At 40.0% G+C, this 22,892-nt stretch overlaps 1 protein-coding gene across 1 annotated transcript in view; it reads left to right on the top strand.

The window, feature by feature from the left end:
• LOC124798712 (UDP-glucosyltransferase 2-like) overlaps nucleotides 1–22,892 on the top strand; it is a 115,678-nt gene that overhangs the window by 17,170 nt on the left and 75,616 nt on the right. The window contains exon 2 of the mRNA XM_047262229.1: nucleotides 22,043–22,446. Within this exon, the coding sequence (XP_047118185.1) occupies nucleotides 22,043–22,446 (404 nt within the window). The remainder of the gene's footprint in view (nucleotides 1–22,042; nucleotides 22,447–22,892) is intronic.

Here is a 22,892-nt window from a genome sequence, read left to right as displayed (position 1 = left end):
GAGAAGAAATAAAAACTTTGAGGTTCGCCGATGACATTGTAATTCTGTCAGAGACAGCAAAGGATTTGGAAGAGCAGTTGAATGGAATGGACAGTGTCTTGAAAGGAGGATATAAGATGAACATCAACAAAAGCAAAACAAGGATAATGGAATGTAGTCTAATTAAGTCGGGTGATGCTGAGGGAATTAGATTAGGAAATGAGGCACTTAAAGTAGTAAAGGAGTTTTGCTATTTGGGGAGCAAAATAACTGATGATGGTCGAAGTAGAGAGGATATAAAATGTAGGCTGGCAATGGCAAGGAAAGCGTTTCTGAAGAAGAGAAATTTGTTAACATCCAGTATTGATTTAAGTGTCAGGAAGTCATTTCTGAAAGTATTCGTATGGAGTGTAGCCATGTATGGAAGTGAAACATGGACGATAACTAGTTTGGACAAGAAGAGAATAGAAGCTTTCGAAATGTGGTGCTACAGAAGAATGCTGAAGTTTAGATGGGTGGATCACATAACTAATGAGGAAGTATTGAATAGGATTGGGGAGAAGAGAAGTTTGTGGCACAACTTGACCAGAAGAAGGGATCGGTTGGTAGGACATGTTCTGAGACATCAAGGGATCACCAATTTAGTATTGGAGGGCAGCGTGGAGGGTAAAAATCGTAGGGGGAGACCAAGAGATGAATACACTAAGCAGATTCAGAAGGTTGCAGTAGGTACTGGGAGATGAAAAAGCTTGCACAGGATAGAGTAGCATGGAGAGCTGCATCAAACCAGTCTCAGGACTGAAGACCACAACAACACAACATTAAAATAAAGCGCAAGTGAACTTAAATTTCATCACTGATATTACGAAAGTTATAAGTATCTTTATCTACATCTACACATATACTCTGCCAGCCACCAAACGGCGCGTGCGGAGGGCACTAGGGCACTATTCGCACTATTCGCACCAGTCATATTCCCCCCCACTCGCGGATGACGCGAGGGAAAATCGACTGTCTGAACGCCTCTGTACGAGCTCTAATTTCCCTTATTTTTGAATGGGGATCATTGCGCGATTTGAAAGTTAGTAATACCAATATATGCTCGACATCATCGGCGAAGATCCGATTTTGCAATTTAGTGAGCAGCCCCTTACGTTTAGCACGTCGCCTATCTGCAAGTGTGACCCACTTCAAACTCTCTATGAGATTTGTAACGCTCTCGCGATGGCTAAATGTACCAGTCACGAATCTTGCCGCTCTTCTTTGGACCTTCTCAGTCTCTTGAATCAGACCCAACTGGTAAGGGTCCCGTAAAGACGAACAATAACCTAAGACTAGACGGACTAAAGTATTGTAAGCAAATTCCTTCGTTGAAGGACGGCATCGCGTCAGGATTCTACCAATAAACTGCACGTTACTTGTGCCATCTGATAGTTCCATTTGATATCATTTCTAATAGTCACAATCAGATACCTGACGGATGTCACCGCTTCCAAAGACTGGGCATTTATTTTGTACTCGTACATTAATGGGGATTTTCGCTTTGTTATACGCAGTATGTTACACTTACTAATATTAAGAGATGACTGCCAGTCATTACACCACGCACTTATTTTCTGCAAATCCTCACTGATCTGTTCACAACTTTTATGTGATACTACTTTCCTGTAGACTAACGCATCATCGGCAAACAGTCTAATGCCGCTGTCAATACCGTCAATCAGATCGTTTGTGTAAATCGTAAAAAGCAGCGGACCTATTACGTTGCCATGGGGCACACCTGAAGTTACGCATGTTTCTGTTGAAGTCTCCCGATTCTGGACGACAAACTGCTCTTTGTCTGCTGGAAAACTTTCTAGCCAACCACATATGTCATCGAATAGACCGAAAGAGCGCACTTTTGGAGCAAGCGACAGTGCGGAACTGAGTCGAACGCCTTTCGAAAGTCGAGGAACATGGGCATCAACCTGGGAGCTGGTATCTAGAGCCTGCCAAAGAAGGCAAGCTGTGTCTCGCATGACCGCTGTTTTCTCAAAGCGTGCTGGTTTCTGTAGATGGGCTTCTCAGAGTCTAGAAAGGTCATTATGTCTGAACACAAAATATGTTCCATGATTCTAGAACAAATCGGTGTCAGTGAAATTGGCTGGTAATTATGTGCATCCGATTATCTACCATTTTTATAGATTGCTATAACCTGGACATTCTTTCAGTCCCGTGGAACTTTCCGCTGTTCTAATGATCTCTGATAGATGATGGATAAGAATGGTGTTATATTTGTAGCATAGTCAACGCATAATCTTACGGGGATACCACCTGGGCCAGATGCCTTACTGGCATCTAAGGATCTTAACTGTTTTACAATTCCAGATGCACTAAACCCTATGTCAGCCATTCTTGCGTTTGCTCAATAATTGAAAGGGGGAATGGTGTTGCGGTCCCTTACCGTAAACGAGTTTTTGAAAGCCACGTTTAGAATTTCGGCTTCCTGTTTATCATCATCAGTTACATTACCCGTACCATCAGCAAGAGAAGGTATTGAATTATTTGTAGCGTTCATAGATCTTACGTACAACTAAAATTTTTTGGGGTTATTTTTGGAATCTGCAGATAAAATATTGCTTTCGAATAACGGAGAAATGTGTCCTTGTATGAAGGTGGATGGAAGACAAAAGACAATAAGGAGGAGACTTTTAGTGCATAAATTATTTTTAAGAAATTGGAAAACGAAATTAGGGAAACGATTGCTAAACATTAGTAAGGACATAGAGTATAATTTGACCTTCGACATAGTGCGATATTTTAATTTATTACACAGTCTCTTAGTTGAACTCTTCAAACAGGCGCCAAGGAGCACATCGTGGTTAAACCGCAAACAGTGAAACTGTCATTCCGTTTGGATTGGCGATGCGGGCGGAATTACCAAACAGTGAAGACGAGATGTCGGAAATAGAGCTGTTTAGAGCTAGACTTTATGTCGTCATAGAAGGTTGGATGGCAATTTAGCTCTTGTTTAACAAGAGGTGTCAGCGGCTCTGTCCACAAGTACAGACAATTTTTTTCCCTACTTTGCATTTCTCATCAATAGTACAATTCCTTGTAGTGTCGTAACTCAGATGTTCCCTGTTGTACTGTAGAGTACCGTAGAGTTTTCAGAACGACGTTCTGTGTCCCGTCATACTGCACCGTTTGCGCTCCGGGTTGTACAAGTAGCTCTGCTCTCTGTGTGGCAGTCAGTTACGCTCGTTGCCCTGATTTTGCAGTACGGGCGTTATTCTTGTACTATGAAACGTCCCCTTTGAAAAATTATACACGACTGTCCTTAAACTGAAACACAATATTTTTAGCGCAACGCAATCTGACTTTCAAAAATCCCTACAGAAGAATGGCCCTGACTAACATTAACCTATACGTTTCACAAATCACTTACCTCACAAAAATCTTCGTTACTCGAACTACTGCAGTACAGCGAGCGCCACTACTGCCAGCTAAATAAAAGATTCAAACTACGGAAGGCACTAACTACTGATAGGCATAGTTAGCAAATGAAAGATTTTAATAGAGAACAAACAATGTATTTACCTTAATAGTCATAATATATACAGCAGTTCATGACAAATTTCAAAACTCCGCCATCTCTCTCCCCACATCCACCACTGCTGGCGGCTCACCTCCAACTGCGCAACGCTACGCGCTGTTCACATCCAGCTGCCGCTGCCCAACACTACAATGGCAAACAACAATGCAAACTAGACACAGACTGCACACAGCACAGCCAGTGATTTTTATTCAAAGGTGGCGTTACCAATAAAAAAACATAGCCCCCATGCTCCCCACAAAAATTTTACAAATTGTTTTGGGCAGTGGCCAATAATGATTTGATAAAATTTTTCATAATTGCAATATCAAAGATATCAAATGCACACACTTATTGATACAATGTTGGTCAAAAGTTAAAATTTTCTCACAGTCCATAAAGACAGTCCTAATCGTTCATCACAGTAAAATAGCAGGGTTTTTCTCAAAGTCTGAGCAGTAAAAGAAAATGCACACGGAAGTAGTGGATTTTCATGCAGTCTTGAAGAAGTAGTGTTGTCCTTCCAACGGAAAGACAGTGCTGACTCTCGACATGCAGACAAGTAATGGATCACAACAGAGCAAACCCACAGCAGAGTCATTCGAAGTTTTGAAGAATATTGGTAGGTAGGTCGTCACAGAGCAGAGCCACTATAGTATTGGTAGAGAGTATGGTATAGGTGGGCCACCAAAGGTGCAGATCCACTACAGTCCTTGTAGAAATAATGGTACTGATGGATCATCAAAGGTGTAGACCCACTGTAGTCCTTGTAGAAATAATGGTCTTGGTGGATCACCACAGGTGTAGACCCACTGTAGTCCTTGTAGAGATGGCCAGCAACCATCTGTTGTGACTGTGCAGGTACACAATCACCATTGAAGAGTCTTGCAGATAATATAGCAAGTCCATAACCACCAATTGTGCACTCACAAAGTTTTTGGAATTGTCCTTAGAACCAGCAATGCTGTTATCCAGTCCCTTGCTGAATTATTAACACACATGCAAACACTAACAGTCCCTACTTCTCACATATTGTCCATATACTATGACCAACAGAAACGTGTGCAGTGAAATGTAACTTAATTTGAAGAACTGGTGTCTATACAATTATAAATTTACAACATGAAAATACAATTACAAAGGTACAAAATACATCATTAAAGAACATAATAGTACAGATAACATTTGTAGTAATATGGGCTTTACAAAAGAATCGAAATAACATATACATCAGTGTTACAGGAATTATGACATGAGTACATACATAAAAGGTCTGAATAACTTTCGAAACATCAACTTCACACATGAGCATTAAAACAAAACAGAATAAATAATGTCTAAGCATATTTACAAGGTAAACAGCATATTATTAATGCCAATTATATTTGAGGATAACAGTATTCCTCATCATAGTGAATGTAGCTTAGTATTAGAAGAAGAAATAATTCTATGAAACTACACAGAGACAGGAAGAAAACAAATACACAAGGGTACACAAACACATAGTGGGATAACACAAAAGGAAAGGACAGGGTTTGTTTTCAGTGTAACATTTGGTACTGCAGTCCAACCCAAAACTTCATTCCATAGATCTTTCGTCTTATTACAACCTTTGCTTCCACCAAAAAAATCCTATCCAAGCATGCTTTCTGTATTTATTTCACATATTTCTTACCTCATTATTTATTTCCAAGAAAATCCTACCTATACCTGCTTTCTGTACTTTTTTCGTATAACTTCTCAATGCATTTCTTCCAATTCATCGCAACTCATTCTCTTCTATAGTCTACCCCCTCTAAGCTAACTTAAATCTACTGAGCTCAGATGCTAAACTAAGGGATGAGGCAATGCAGCAGCACAAAACAATTAACACAAACATCAATGACAAAAAATTCAAATTGGCAAAGCAATTGCAATATTACAACTAATATAAGGCACTGTGCAGCAAACAAGAAAACTAAATCAGTTGTAAAACTGGCTTAACAGCGTAATACAAAGTCAAACTCTGTAACATTATGCCTGGCAAACAGCAGCAGCAAATAAAAAAAAACATATATCTAAACATGACATAGCTCAAGCAGAAAAAATAGTACACTAAAGACAACAATGCATATAAGGGAAATGTCTATTTATGTGCCCTCATTTTCGTGGAAGTAGATCATAAATTTCTTATTGACTGGATCTGTAGGCATAAAATAACTATATTAGTACATATATTAAATTTTATTTTAACCAATGCTGCAGTGCAGCTAGAAACTAGATATTAAAGAAAATGAGCAAATATGTACAAAGAAAGGCATGAAACATCATTCATTAGCCATATGGCATTTCATAAGGTAGTACAGTAGTCATAATCAGGTGTATAGACATAAAATATTTCTTGTCATTTCATTAGGCATTTCAGTAAATATAATAAATTCAGACCACCACAGTGTTATCATATGTTTTCAAGTTTGAGCGTGTCGTATTTGCGATGCTTTCGACAAAGAAATGTCAATAGTGAGGATAATGGCCTCCCTTTTTTTTTTTTTTTTTTTTTGCACCTAATGGCTTTCTTTTGTCAGACGACTACCTCTCAGCTGGGCGTCCAAAACGCATTACGTCAAGGTCGCTTACTTTTCTTACTGAAATATTTACGACAGCAGTTTCCGCTACAGTGGCAGTCTCATATAAAAAAAATCACAGGTTGAGAATTTGCGTTACAAATGTGTAGAAACAAAATCCTATTGATATAACTGTGTCCAAGAAATTTTCGTCGGCATTGTAATACACTCACGCATTTACATACATTTCATAACTCTTAAAGTACGATTCTCGGTTTCCAACATCCTTTTTCACAAACCAGAGTCCCTAACTTCTATTCATTATTCATATACATATAAACACGTAATCACATTCCTTATATAGCATCAGCTTATTGATCATAAACATACCTCAACAGCATAATACACATCGTTGTCATAAAAATAACATCATAAAACCTGAGCCAAATCTCAAAATCGTCGTAGCTTCCTCCAATAGTTTCAAAACCTAAAAAAAATTCTCTGCTCATTTCAATAGTGTCATCTACCTCAAACGTACTTTAAAATCGTGATCCCATACCAAATACATCATTCAAAGCTCTCGTAGTATCACAATGGTTCCAAAAAAATATGAACAGTTCACAAAGTACAGACAAAATACAATTTCGTAAGTGTGAAGTTATCCAACTGAGTAATTACGTAAACATCTGTCACTGACGTAGTAAAAAAAAAATGTTTGTCTCTCTCAGTTAAATGATCAAATAGCTGTGTAATTCTGTCTTAGAGAAATATGGTACCGATGTGTAAAGTTGTATAAGCAAATACCATATTAGCAAGGGCTACTTGTGCTTGCCAAACACATGGTACACAAAGTAAGCGTGTACCCCCCTGAGGATTAATGTAATTATACCCTCAGGTGTTACAGATTACAGCAATGGAATGAAATGTATCACGGAAAACCCTTGTATCATTGTACTTCAAATATCTTAAAAAATAAATGTTTTAAGTGCGAAATTAATCACTCAAATACGTGTACTGTAGCGCTAAACTGTGCGTCATGCTGTAAGATAATCTCTGTGGAAGTCTCGTAGTTATTGTCCTCCGAAAGCTAAGTTCTGCAGAAGTCAATGTACTTACCTGATGATAAACAAAAGTGAAATGCTTTGCGTACAGATATCGTAGTTGTTACGCTTATTGTTGTGATGAAGAAAGTACTGTACTGTAACGTATTGTTGTGCTACGGAAAAGGCTGTCTCATTGTAGCTATACCACAAAAGTTACTACTAAAACATGTTTTACTTTCCAGAATAATTCAGAAAACTGTGCAGAAATAAAACAGAAACACCGCAAAAGCAACATTGTAAATTGTCACTCATTAGTAGCGTCGTGATAAAATTGTGTAGCTGTCACATAAACCAACCACTGTGTCATCTGGTATCTCACAGAAAGTACTTTAAATCCTGAATGTATTTTCAAGTAAACCAAAATGTTGCATTTAAATCTCATTAGCAGTACCAGTATATATTCTAAGTATCTGAGCCTTATAGTCGTTACGTAATCGTGCAACTAACAAGCAAGAATGTACAAATAACAACACTGTGTCGTCTGTTCACTATAACAATGCATTCGTAATATCTGTTGAAATAAGTTCTCTTGGTTCTTGACTGGATATTTAACTTCAAACATTGTTGCGTGGTAACAGTTTCTAAGTCTGAAAATGCATACTAGAAATGTGAAGTGAAAAGTTTTATAGCAAAGACTAAGTTAAAAAGCAAGTTATCTTTCAATAAACGGTTTTACATGTGAAATGTGGTGTAAACCTTTACTCTTCCTAGTACGCAGAGTTTCAACTTTAACGCAATTATCATGTGGTATATGTCGGTAAGGAGTGCTAAAATTTTTCTCAAGGTTAGCGTCTATGTTATTTTTCTCTGAGCCAGCCGGCGCACGCGGCTGCCTGTGGTGCGAGTCATTGTCTGTTCCTTTGTTGGCGCGCGTCGTTATTGGGATTTGGAGACCTAACTTCTACAAATTCACTTTGCCCAGAGGGCCCAGCCCTGTTAAATCCCGCCAGTTCTGATGCAATTCAGGTCTGTCGTTACGATCATATCGTCTGTCGTCATGTCGGTAGATGCCATAGTTTCTTTCTTGTCGGTCACGTGGTGGAGAATTTCTCCCTGAATCGTAATTTCACGCTGGACCGTTGCGTCTAAAGTTATTCTGTCTCCCTTGATAATAATTGGTTTGGTTCCCATATTGTCCGTTTCTAAGGTAATCTCTGTCATATTCACTACTTCGGAAATGCGATCTTTCTCTGTAACTATTATTGCTCTTCCAGTGGTTGTCATATGGGTGGTGTCTGTTTTGGTCACGATTTACGTTGTAAGAATAGGCTTGTCGTATCCAGTTATTGCTTCTGTCATCACGGAATTGTGACGGATGTGACCTGTAGTGATTGTTTTCCTGTTTTCGCATCCCGCGACTGTCTGTGTCAATTTCTAATTCTTGTAAGAGTCCTTGAAAAGCTTCAATGTCGTCTTTGCAACGTCCTGCCAAAAAATATGTCGTAAATGTTCAGGTAATTTGATTAAGCAAATGCGGATGAGTTCTGAGGGACTGTATGGGTTTGACAGGTACTGATTCTTGTGCAACATGTCTTCAAAATATTTCACAAGACTTGAAAATTCAGATTGTTCGAAATGTTTCATCATTATGATGCCATGTCTTACTCGGTCTTGTGTGGCTTGAGACCAATATGCTGAGAGGAAGGCATGGTAAAATTCTCCTTCACTGTGGCAATGGTGAATGACCGATCGCATTCTTACAGCTGGTTCATTCTCTAAGTAGCCACACATAAATTCTAATCTGTGTTCTAATGACCAGTTGGGAGGAAAACAATGAGAGACTTCATGGAGCCACACTTGTGGATGAATGTCGTTGCCAGAATTCTTAAATGTTTTGAATTTACGTGTAGTAATGAACAGCTTATAGTGAAAATCATCATGTCGGCGAGTCACATGTCGGTCATTGTTACGTCGTTTCGGCGGTTCCATCTCAAAATTCGGTGTGCCTTGCCAATTTCTTTCATGATTTCCGAAGTGCCCTGTGTTATTATTTTGTGGCTGTTCCGTATTTCTATGTCCCTCTTCCCGTATTGGAGCGCGAATGTCCTCTGAAATACGTAATTCGTGTATTACCTGTGTCAGCTGATCTTGTACTTCCCGGATTTCTCTTTGGTGTTGCGTATTAATTTGATTCAGATTTTGTTTCAGTTTCCTAATTTGTTCGCACTCTTCTGTGTCATTAAAGACTACCGGTTTTGTGTCATTCAGATTATCATCTACCTTCGTAGATAAATTAGTGAACTGATCCGAAAGTTCGGCTACTTTTTCTCCGATAGTGTACTTATTTCCTCAGTGTGTTTTTCTGAACCAAGTTTCAGAGTGCCCATTTGTGTTGAAATCGTATCTACTGTGTCCTTTAAGTTTTCTTGAGTTTTTGCAAGTTGCGTAACCGAATCGGTAGATGCAACTGAGTCAGTTTTAGCTTGCAAGGTGTCGTGATTTTCATGAACAATAGTTTGCAGTTCTTTTATGGCTGCTTCGTGATTCTGTAATGCATTTTCATGACGTGAAAAAGTACGTTGGAAGTGCTCACAAATTTGTGTTTTTACGTCATTACAGACTTTTTGAGATTTCGATTCGATGTTATGTAACTCAGTAGTTAAATCTTCACGTGTTTGTTCAAGCGTGGTGTCTAACTTTTGAAGCTTTTGCTGTGTTTGTCTCTGATTTTGTTCCATTGTGTCTAACTTTTGAAGCTTATGCTGTGTTTGTCTCTGATTTTGTTCCATTGTGTCTAACTTTTGAAGATTTTGTTCGATTATGTCTAACTTTTGAAGCTTTTGTCCCATTTGTTGCATTAATTGTAGTAACAATGCACTGGTGTCTGAAACATGTTCCTCTGTGCTATTCGGCAATGCATTTCAACCGGCAATATTCACATTTTGACAAGCAGAAAATGTGTCTTGACTTATTTGAGAAAACGGTGAGGACGCAAAACCTGAATCTACAGTATTTGCAAGATTGTGTCCTGTCATTTCGGATTTCTGAGGCGAGCTGTTGCCGACCGATCGATCGATAATGCTTCCCTGTTCACTAATTGTTTCACTGCCTACGCTATTGTTTGCCGCCCGCTCCATTTCCTTATGCACAATTACCAAATTACTATGTTGAACATTAGTTAATTCATTACACGGTGGCGCTAACACACTACTTTCGTCTTCACTGTCATTTCTCAGTTTACTTTGGAGCCTAGTATTACGTTTTTCACACGCCATTACTGTCACAATATTTCACACGACGACACAGAAAAACACGATTTGAAGAGGAAAAATAGGAGAACACATTAACATAACACTGAAAATAACATCTAGTTAATTGCAAGCGCAGCTGCGAAATACTTGGTGCAACTGCAACTACAAAGGAGATTCTCTCTACAATTACGCGCTAGCAATAAACAAAATCTACACTAATTACACAAACTACAAGAAAAAATCAGAAGATTCCAGTGAGGTATCTTCGGCTAAGGGTCGACATATGAAACATCCCCTTTGAAAAATTATACACGACTGTCCTTAAACTGACACACAATATTTTTAGCGCAACGCAATCTGACTTTCAAAAATCCCTACAAAAGAATGGCCCTGACTAACATTAACCTATACGTTTCACAAATCACTTACCTCACAAAAATCTTCGTTACTCGAACTACTGCAGTACAGCGAGCGCCACTACTGCCAGCTAAATAAAAGATTCAAACTACGGAAGGCACTAACTACTGATAGGCATAGTTAGCAAATGAAAGATTTTAATAGAGAACAAACAATGTATTTACCTTAATAGTCATAATATATATAGCAGTTCTTGACAAATTTCAAAACTCCGCCATCTCTCTCCCCACATCCACCACTGCTGGCGGCTCACCTCCAACTGCGCAACGCTACGCGCTGTTCACATCCAGCTGCCGCTGCCCAACACTACAATGGCAGACAAAAATGCAAACTAGACACAGACTGCACACAGCACAGCCAGTGATTTTTATACAAAGGTGGCGTTACCAATAAAAAAACCTAAACAGCCTACTTACAGTACTTTATATTATATTGTGACACACGGTCTGAGTTGGACCGCCTGTGTCGAGCAATAGCTTCGCAAATTTGCTAGTGAACCCGGGAATAAGGCTGTTGTGGACCGGTAGGTTTCAGTTACATGTAGAAGAAGGTGACACTTTTGATGTGTGCAATACAAGCAAGTCGCAAGTAATCAACAAAATTTCGTGATTTTACTTCATGAATTAAAAGGTCAGTATAAGATCCACAACAAGTCAAGTGCTGTAGTGTGGTAAGTGCATTTGACATTAACCCGGCGGTGCACGTGCCTAGAAATTCTACGTTAGTACACGCAGCTAGTCTCACAGACCGTTACAGTTTCATTCACTTTTAATTTCCATTGTGATGTATGTCGTGGGGGAAAGTGTCAGTAAATTGACTAGTATCATTGTAAATCACTTTAACACATCTAATTAAAAGAAATAAATTATATTTCGGTCGAAAACATCTACGCAAAATGGAGATACAGGAAAACGAACTGCTATGAAAATAATGCACATATGCAGTGGCACGTCTTGACGAGCAGTGTTGGGACGCAGTAATAGAATGTACAAGGCAAATGTATTCGTCGCAGTTTTTACAGACATATCTGGTCTTTCTGCTTTTGGTTTCTCAGTCCACACACTGTCCTCGGGAGGCTGCAGTTAGCTGTTTCCAGTTCAGAACTTCTCACACTAAAAAGCTCTTCAATTCTCTCAGTTACTTTTTGTCGAAGACAACTGCCTCAGGAATTTTGTTCCTCTCAGTTTCCCTCTCCTATTAACACATCCGGATTCATGATAGCGTGACATACAAACACTGACCATCTTGTGTTTCTAGCTACGTTATATGACACAGTCATTCCCTCTAACAGGTCATCTCCACCCTTAGTGAGTTTATAGAATGCGATAATTTATGGATTTTTATGCTTCTCTGTGTTTTGGTCACTATGTCCATCGCAATGCGTCGTAGACAGAAGTAACAACAGGCTATTTCTTTTCGGCACGTAAGTGGGTAATGTACAATTGTCCTGAAAGACAAACATAGATGACTATTGTCAGTTTTAAGTGCTAGAAATCCCAAGGGGGCTTGTCTCCTATTCTTCTTCAGGGTACCAACGACGGTTGTCCTCTATGTCATAAATGCGTTTGTAAGATCGTAACTTGTAAAATAATTGTCGCAAGTTACGCTGCGTCCTGTCTTCATGATAGATCAGTAAAGTCTGTATATAAGTTCACATGTTATCCTGTTTGTAAAAGTGCGGCTGTTGCAGAACATACTGTACGCCTCTATGCTCAATGCGTAAGAAATTTTGGCGTCCACTTCTGCGAAAATCTCTATTCCATACTTGTCGGGTTTATTTTTCATGTAGTGGTGGGATCTGCAACCAGTGTTTCATCGTCTGTCACGTATTCTGAACATTTTCAACAATCAGGCTAAAAACCTGTGTTATCACCGTCATGTGACATGTCTTCTCCGCCTCACATCGTGTTTCTTTACTGTCGAATTTGCTGCAACGAAGGAGAAAATGAGATCTGTTTATGGCTGTTGTGTCTCGGGTAGTCACAACATCAACTCGTAGACCAGGAAGCAGGAGACAGGCCATGGTAGCTGGCCACATTATAGAATATCAATAGACAGTGCAACAATTTAATAATAAAAGACATTTAATTATTTTGTTCAGGAACAGTAATGTATAACATACGAAGCACTTCCAGCCTCTGAATGAAGTCTTTTGTCAACTCAGCAGTAAAATATCTTGCTAGCAGCGCTGTTTGTCCCAGACGTAACTGACTATGACGTCGTCAGTTGCTGCCCCTTGGAGCTTAGTTGTCGAACTGAGGAAATGACCCGCGTTGATGAACCGACCCCTGAGCGCTGTCGGCGGCGCCCTTTATGCCCCCGCCGGAGAGGGGGTTGGTGTCGTGTACTCCTCCAGTAGAGGCAGACTTACGGAGCTTAGTATGCGTATACTGTTTCACTAGCACCACCACTCGTGGTCCTCAGGTAGTGACGTTCGTGCTGGCGGGCTTTTGATGACCAGTGCAAGAGTGATGTCTAATGATGACACCGCAATGTCTATGTTCAGTGCCATTTGTTCGCCACCAGTCTTGCAGACGTACTTGATAGGCACAAAGCACACAAGTGTAGTAAAATAATTCCAATAAAGCCTTCATTTCATCTTCGTTAGATTGTTGGGCATCTCTCGCCCCAGAAAACTTCCCCTGAACACTTTGTATATACCTATTAGTACAGTTAATGAGTATGTGCATAATTTATTCATTAAAAGGTAAGCAGTGGTGTAGAGGAGTTATAGCACTGTTCTCCCGGTATGTGTGTCACTCTGATATGAGAACCTGTGGGCGAGTTCTCTGTCAAACACTTCACTATCTGCGTCGTAATCACTGTCTCCTGTTTCATTATTCGATGCTTCTTGCTCAGTGTCGGAATCATTACTATATTATGGGTCCTGCATTCCTCTGAAATCAAACTCTCCAATTCTCCGTAATTATCAGTTTCATATCCAGCCATCACTTCTACAATCAGCTATCTAATTCTCTCCTCTTCTGCGTCATAAGAAGATATCATGATGGAGTTACAATATTTACACAATACTGAAGTAAGATACCAAGCAAGAAAAAGTCTGTTCTAAAACTAAACAAAGCCAGTACTGCGTCGTGCGTGTGCCAGAATAATCTAAGGGGAGCTAACAATGAACTGACACCAGTACATGCGGCTGGTCTACGATGCCCTAGAACTGTTTTCTGTAAACTAACCACAAGAGCTGTTGCTAGAATACCGAGTAGCCAATACCAAACGACTCCTAATACCGTCACCTAAAGGTACTGAGAAGGTAGGGTATGGGAAGAAATTGTCAGAAATTGTATTAATGTGAAAATGTTCTCGTTGATCTGTCAGACCGCCTGTGTGCACGTTTGAGTTTAAAAAAAAAAATATTATGCTGAAAATGCTTTGACTACGATTACTTATTGGGGTAAATCTGGCTCAAGTTACACGGAAGATTTTGTACTCCATTTAAAAATTTTGGCTTTTGCAATCTGTGCGAAATGGATTGATCAAAGTTTTAGAAACAGTTCTTGTTCCTAGTGACAGTTTTAAACATTTGATGACAACGGCAGGAACAAACTGACATACACTGACGAGCCAAAACGTTATGACCACTTGCTTAATAGCTCGTTTGTCCCTCTTGAGAACGAAGTACACCACTGATTCTTCATATCACGGATTCGACAGTTTGTTGGTAGGTGTGTGGCATTAGATGTCAATGCACAAGTCATGTAGTTGGCGTAAATGGCGAGCTTCTGATTTGTGTACGTGATGATTGTGCCCGATCGCAACCCATATGGGTTTCATAAGTTTTACATATGCGAATTTGGTCGCCGAGACATCAACGTGAGTTCACTATAATGCTCCTGAAACCACTGTAGCACGGTTCTGTCTTTTAGACGTGGACAGTTGTACTGCCGGCCGCGGTGGCCAAGCGGTTCTAGGCGCTTCAGTCCGGGACCGCGCGACTGCTCCGGTCGCAGGTTCGAATCCTGCCTCGGGCATGGATCTGTGTGATGTCCTTAGGTTAGTTAGGTTTAAGTAGTTCTAAGTTCTAGGGGACTGATGACCTAAGATGTAAGTCCCATAGTGCTCAGAGCCATTTTGAACAATTGTACTGCTGACAGACTGGATAGCCTTCAGTGAATACATCAAACTTGAAGAGACACAGATGGTTCACAGCTGTCAGCGTGTCTTCAATTACCATCATAGTTTTACACGCACAGGAGAATGCCTCCTATAGCATAATGCTGCTCCTACCAGCCTGAGTCCATGGCACACTGTCTGTTCTGTGCCGCCATTCACCTCGATGACAGCATTTTTGGAGACGGGAAGCGACCTAGTGTAGCAAAAGCCTGATTCGCCTCAAGAACAGACAGGTTACCATTGATCGACAGTCGAATCCCGATGGTCTCACGCCAACTACAATCGTAATTGACAATCTTGTTGGGTCAACATGTGATCACGTCGGGGTGGCCTGCTGCAGAGCTCGATCTTCAACAATGTGCGATCAATGGCGTCCTCAAAACACTTGTGCGTGCACCAGCATTCTGCTCTTTCGGCATAGATGCCACAGATCACAATCTATAATACTTTACAGAGCAGACAAGCCTCAGAGCCAAATGTTGTGTGTGAAGAACCATGGACGTCTAACCACTTAGTGCCTAGTGGTAATTTCACTGACCTTGTACCTCTATCCATAGATGCTCAAGACGGTAGTATGTGAACAGTCGACCCGATTCGCCGTTTTCGAGATGCTCGTTCATAGGTTCTGTGTATTAATAATCTGCTCATGTCTTCGCTAGGGTGATCCCTCGTCTGTGTCTGCTCCACTTGCATGTCTCTGTTACTGTGTCACGTGCCGTCAGCGCCACCATATGGTATTCAACGTCGCTATGGGCAGTGGTCATTGGCTCAAAGGCTGCAGAGAGTGAAAGCGTAGACCCAAATGAGGTTACAGTTTCAAACACAATTTAATTTTATTAAACAAACACTTGTTTACTGATATATATATATATATATATATATATATATATATATATATATATATATTTGCACCAGTATATATATATCACAAAACAACACAATAAAATTTTTTAATCTCCAGCCATGAAGGGCCGCTGAACATTCACAACTATAATGTCAGAATGACGACCTTAAGATTCAACATAAGGAGATAATCACGGTCTGAAGGACCCAACACCTTTCATTAATTATTGACCAATACAATATGTTACTGAAAGGAATGACTTTAATCATTAGACGAGAAGGGCCAATCAAATATAACCACAAATGCTGTTTTGACAATGCTACAAGAATGCAAAACAAACAGTTAATTTACTTCGTCCAAAGGAGCAGTAAAGACCAAAAGACAAATTCATATACCAAACGTTTTTTTCTCTTTCTTTAATGAAACAAGCTAACAAGATAAAATTAATAACCAAAACGGGGTAGAGACGTCGCCACTCAGCCTGAAGGGCGTGAATATCAGTAGTAATAAACATTTGAGAATGGTTGAAGTTAGTGAGTTAACACTTAAAACCAGCCCGTGCGCCTCACCACTAGGAAAAATTTACAGTCAGCTGTGCTAGGACCACCTGCTTTAGCAATATGGCACAGACCAGCAGAACAACTAGAAACTTCACCAACGTGGCGAATCGTCCACACAGGGCATGACAGCGACTCTCTGTAACACATAAAATAAAAATTACTAAACATTGAAACACATGATTCAAAATATAACGCCTATCTAGGCAGAAACTCTTAATGACGCCTACTAGCCTTCGTAAATCTTCGACTTAGTAAATGTGACGGCCAGTACTAAATAATAATACCACTCAACAAATTGTAAAATACAAGATCGTTATTGCACTTGGGTCAGAATAAAATTTCAACCACAGATAATATTTTAGGTTCAGTTATTAAGGCACAGAGAGTTTCTAGTGATAGTTCCACTAGACAATATAACAGCAGATCATTGAATTGGGATTTCGGGCACGCCTGAGCCTGCTAAAATTGCGAAACACCATGGCACACGACCTTTGAGCAAAACACTAAAACGTCCCCTTTGAAAAATTATACATGACTGTGCTTAACCTGACACACAATATTTTTAGCGCAACGCAATCTGACTTTCAGAAATCCCTACAAAAGAATGGCCCTGACTAACATTAACCTATGCATTTCACAAATCGCTTACCTCATAAAAATCTAGGTTACTCGAACTACTGCAATACAGCGAGCGCCACTACTGCCAGCTAAATAAAAGATTCAAACTGCGGAAGTCACTAACTACTGATAGGCATAGTTAGCAAATGAAAGATTTTAATAGAGAACAAACAATGTATTTACCTTAATAGTCATAATATATATAGCACTTCACGACAAATTACAAAACTCCGCCATCTCTCTCCCCACATCCACCACTGCTGGCGGCTCACCTCCAACTGCGCAACGCTACGCGCTGTTCACATCCAGCTGCCGCTGCCCAACACTACAATGGCAGACAACAATGGAAACTAGCCACAGACTGCACACAGCACAGCCAGTGATTTTCATACAGAGCGCTACGTGGCGTTACCAATAAGTAAACATAAACAGCCTACTTACATAGCCCCCACGCTCCCCACAAAAAATTTTTAAAATTGTTTTGGGCAGTGGCCAATAATGATTTGATAAAATTTTTCATAATTACAATTACAAAGATATCAAATGCACACACTTATTGATACAATGTTGGTCAAAAGCTAAAATTTTCTCACAGTCCATAAGACAGTCCTGATCATTCATCACAGTAAAACTGCCGTTTTTTTTCTCAAAGTCTGAGCAGTAAAAGACAATGCACACGGAAGTAGTGGATTTCCATGCAGTCTTGAAGAAGTAGTGTTGTCCTTCCAACAGAAAGACAGTGCTGACTCTCGACATGCAGACAAGTAATGGGTCACAACAGAGCAAACCCACAGCAGAGACATTCGAAGTTTTGAGGAATATTGGTAGGTAGGTCATCACAGAGCATACCCATTGTAGTCCTGGTAGAGATTACGATATTGGTGGGCAACCAGAGATGCAGACCCACTGTAGTCCTTGTAGAAATAATGGTATTGGTGGGTCATCAAAGATTCAGACCCACTGTAGTCCTTGTAGAAATAATGGTATTGGTGGGTCAACAAAGATGCAGACCCACTGTAGTCCTTGTAGAGATAATGGTATTGGTGGATCATCAAAGATGCAGACCCACTGTAGTCCTTGTAGAGATGGCCAGCAGCCATCTGTTGCGATCTGTTGCGACTGTGCAGGTGCACAATAACCATCGAAGAGCCTTGCGGATAATATAGCAAGTCCATAACCACCACTTGTGCACTAACATAGTTTTTAGAATTGTCCTTAGAACCAGCAATGCTGTTATCCAGTCCCTTGCTGAATTGTTAACACACGTGCAAACACTAACAGTCCCTATTTCTCACATATTGTCCATATATTATGACCAACAGAAACGTGTGCAGTGAAATGGAACTTACAAGTTAATAATATGATGAACTGGTGTCAATTACAATTATATAACATAAGAATACAATTACAAAGGTACAAAACACCTCATTAATGAACATAACAGTACAGATAACATTTGTAGTAACACAGGCTTTACAAAAGAACAGAAATAAAAATATACATCAGTGTTACAAAAATAATGACATAAGTACATACATAAAGATCAGAATAACTTTTGAAACATCAACTTCACATATGAGCAACAGAACAGAACAGATAAATAATGTCTAAACATCTTTACAAAGTAAATAACATATTATTAGAAAAATTCTACAACATAACTCTCATTAGCTAAACACATAAAGACAGGAAAAACACAAATATACAAGGGTACACAGACATATAGAGGGATGACACAAAAGGAAAGGACAGGGTTTGTTTTACTGCAGTATTTTCCATGGAGATCTCCCTTTGTTCATCATTATTCCCAAAAGTACTATCTAAGCCTACTTTCTGTATTCTGTTCACATCCTCTTTCAAAATAGTTTTTCTCCACTGTACACTACTTTTTTTTTGGCCAAACCATTTTCTTATATCTTCTCAATGCATTTCTTCCAATTCATCATAGTTAGTTTCTTATATAGTCTACCCCCTCTTAAGCTAACTTACAACTACTGAGCTCAGATGCTAAACTAAGGGACGAGGCAATGCAGCAGCACAAAACAATTAACAGAAGCAGCAATGATAAAAAATACAAAAGGCAAAGCAAGCAGCATAAATTACAACTAATATAAGGCAATGAGCAGCAAACAAGAAAAATAAATCAGTAGTAAACTGGCTTAGCAGAGTAACACAAATTAAAATTCAGTAGCACTATGCCTGGCAAACAGCAGCAGTAAATGCTATAACATATACCTAAGCATGACAAAGTTCAAGCAGAAAAAATAGTACACTAAAGACAACAATGCAGATAAGAGAAATGTCTGTTCACAACTTAATATCTATGTAATTAAAGTGGTGCACCATAAAAACTAATTCTACAAAAAATTACCAAGCACTTGAAAAGAAAATTATATATGCAGTTACTGTTATTAGTCCCTTCTTATTGTTCTTTCCATTCCAAGAGCTCCTTTTTCGAAGAATGTGGATCATAAAATAATTATTTAATAGATCTGTTGACAGAAAGTGTTCACATTAGCAAATGCATCTAAGTTTATTTTATAAAACTAATGCTGCAACACAGCTGGAAACCAGATATCAAATGAAATAAGCAACTATGTACAAAGTAAAGCATAAGAACATCATTCAGTAGTCATGAGGCATTTCATAAGTTAGTAGAAAAATCTGTCAACTAGAGAGACAGTAGTCATAATCAGGTGTATAGACATAAAAATATTTCTCGTCATTTCATTAGGCATTTCAGTAAATATCATAAATTAAGAGCTCCACAGTGTAATTATATATTTTCAAGTTTGAGCGTGTTGTATTTGCAATGCTTTCTACAAAGGAACGTCAATAGCGAGGATAATGGCCTCCCTTTTTTTTTCACCTGTACCTCTGAAAGGGGCACACGCTAATGGCTTTTTTCCAGGCGACTGTCGCCCAGCTGGGTGCCCATGACGCATTACGTGCAGGTGGTCACTTAACTTTCTTACGGAAATATTTACGACACCAGTTTCCGCTACAGTGACAGTCTCATATGAAAATATTTCACAGGTCAAGAATTTGCGTTACAAATCTGTAGAAACAAAATCCTGTAAATATAACAGAGTCCAAAAAATTTTCAGTGGCATTGTAATACATTCACGCATGTACACACGTTTCATAATTCTTAAAGTACGATTCTTGGTTTCCAACATCCTTTTTCACAAACTAGAGTCCCTAACCACTACTCATTATTCCTTACCTTATTCGTTGACACTTCTTCAATATTTCATCATAACAGATACGTAGCACATTCAAATAACTCATATAGCATCAGCTTATTGATCATAACCATACCGCAACAGCATAATACACATAGTCATCGTAATAATAACATCATAACACCTCAGTCAACTCTCAAAATCGTCGTAACTTCCTCCAATAATTTCTAAGCCTAAAAAAAATTCTCTGCTCATGTCAAAAGTGTCAGCTGCCTCAAAGGTATTTTAAAAATCATAATCCCATACCAAATACATCATTCAAAGCTCTCATTGTATCACAATGGTTCCAAAAAAATACGAACAGTTCACAAAGTACAGACAAATTACAATTTCGTAAGTGTGAAGTTATCCAACGGTGTAATTACGTTAAAATCTGTCACTGCCGTAGTAAAGAAGTTTGTCTCCCTCAGTTAAATGATCAGATAGCTATGTAATTTATGTGTTAGAGGAATATGGTACCGATGTGTAAAGTTGTATAAGCAAATACCATATTAGCTATGGCTCCTTGTGCTTGCCAAACACATGATACACAAAGTAAGCGAGTACCCCCCTGAGGATTAATGTAATTATACCCTCAGGTGTTACAGATTACAGCAATGGAATGAAATGTATCACGGAAAACTTTCTTTGTAGTTCAAAAATCTTTAAAAATAAATGTTTTAAGTACAAAATTAATCACTCAAATACGTGTCCTGTAGCGCTAAATGTGCGTCTTGTGGTAAGATAATCTCTGTGGAAGTGTCGTAGTTATCGTCCTCCGAAAGCTAAGTTCTGCAGAAGCCAATGTACATACCTCATGATAAACAAAAGTGAAATAAAAGATTCAAACTACGGAAGGCACTAACTACTGATAGGCATAGTTAGCAAATGAAAGATTTTAATAGAGAACAAACAATGTATTTACCTTAATAGTCATAATATATATAGCAGTTCATGACAAATTTCAAAACTCCGCCATCTCTCTCCCCACATCCACCACTGCTGGCGGCGCACCTCCAATTGCGCAACACTACGCGCTGTTCACATCCAGCTGCCGCTGCCCAACACTACAATGGCAGACAACAATGCAAACTAGCCACAGACTGCACACAGCACAGCCAGTGATTTTCATACAGAGCGCTACGTGGCGTTACCAATAAGAAAACATAAACAGCCTACTTACAACACACCTGACAACACTGGCAGAAATTGAGTGAGAGACATCAAGTTAAAAAATTCTGACCGTTAGTCCAGAAGGCAGACAGGCATTTGGTGACAGGTTGCAGCCAGCACCAACTCGAGTTATGTCAATCGCCACTGTTCCGCCATAGCAACGCGGACACACCGCGTCAACAGTTGGCACGCCAAGCTTTCTTATCACACAGCCCCTCCAGAACGACTGCCACTGTCCCGAGTACACACGCTCGTAGCAATCACGTGCGTTCACTGGAAGTTATACCACCTTTCCCGCAACATTGCGCTGCCACACAACCGGAAACTAAACTCCCCGTCTCACTCCGGCAACAGCACTCGATACTCTCGTCGTCAGCAGGTCTCTCCCGGAACGCAGCGCACTCCGAAATTTAAAATCAAACTGACCAATCGCGGCAGAGCAAAGCCAAGGCTCCGGAAGACGACACACCTCACCTAGGCAAAGATGAAGATGATACTGTTCAGTCATAGCGTTTTGTCTGATCAGTGTATGACGGTATACAATGAAGCATGAAGTACCATTCATGAGGATGCAGTTCTCAGGAGTAGCCAAATGATATGAAGAAGTGACGTACGCCTGACGAAGTGCACCCAAAGAGCACCAAAATAACTAAAAGGTTTCTTATCGGAGGTCTCCTCGTTGCAGGTACATACACAGCTTGTCGCATTAGTGGCGTGCTTGGCGGCGGGCACTGTCGACGCAGCCCGCATTCTGGCGTTGTTCCACTACCCTGGCGGCAGCCACTTCAACACGCTGGGCCGGCTGGTGCGCGAGTTGGCCGCAAGGGGCCACCACCTGACCGTCGTGAGTCACCTCCCACTCGACAGCCCTCCGGCGAACTACACCGACGTCAGCATCAGGGGGTCCACACCACTCGTCACGGACACGTTCAGTGTCAAGAGGCTTTTCTACGCAGCCAAGAAAGACCTTGGTCTTCTCGATCTGGGCATCACAAGAGAAATTGCTTCATACTTATTCAACATTGATTTCAAAAATTGCAAAGTGGCATATGAACATCCTGCCATCGAAGACCTCATAAGAAACATAAGGTACTAGTATACCTGAAATGATTAAATTTACTGTTGGATTACATTGATTTCAGTCATTATAATCCAATGAAGAGCCAAAGAAACGGGTACATCTATGCCCCCCCCCCCCTCCCTCGAGCATACAGGAGTGCCCAAACACATCGTGGCAAGGAGCCGACTAATGTCTGAAGTAGTGCTGGACGGAATTGACACCATGAATCCTTCAGGGCTGTCAATAAATCCGTAATAATATGAAGGGGTGGAGACTTCTTCTGAACAGCACGTTGCAGGGTATCCCACGTATGCGCAATAGTGTTCATGTCTGGGGCGTTTGGTGGCCAGCGGAAGTGTTTAAACTGAGAAGAGTGTTCTTGGAGCCACTCTGTAGCAATTCTGGGCGTATGGGGTGTCGCATTGTCCTGTTGGAATTGTCTGTCGGAATGCACAATCGACATGAATAGATGCAG

Source organism: Schistocerca piceifrons, chromosome 5 (genome assembly GCF_021461385.2).
Source record: "Schistocerca piceifrons isolate TAMUIC-IGC-003096 chromosome 5, iqSchPice1.1, whole genome shotgun sequence".
Lineage (NCBI taxonomy): Eukaryota > Metazoa > Arthropoda > Insecta > Orthoptera > Acrididae > Schistocerca > Schistocerca piceifrons.
This window is presented reverse-complemented; position numbering and strand designations above follow the sequence as displayed.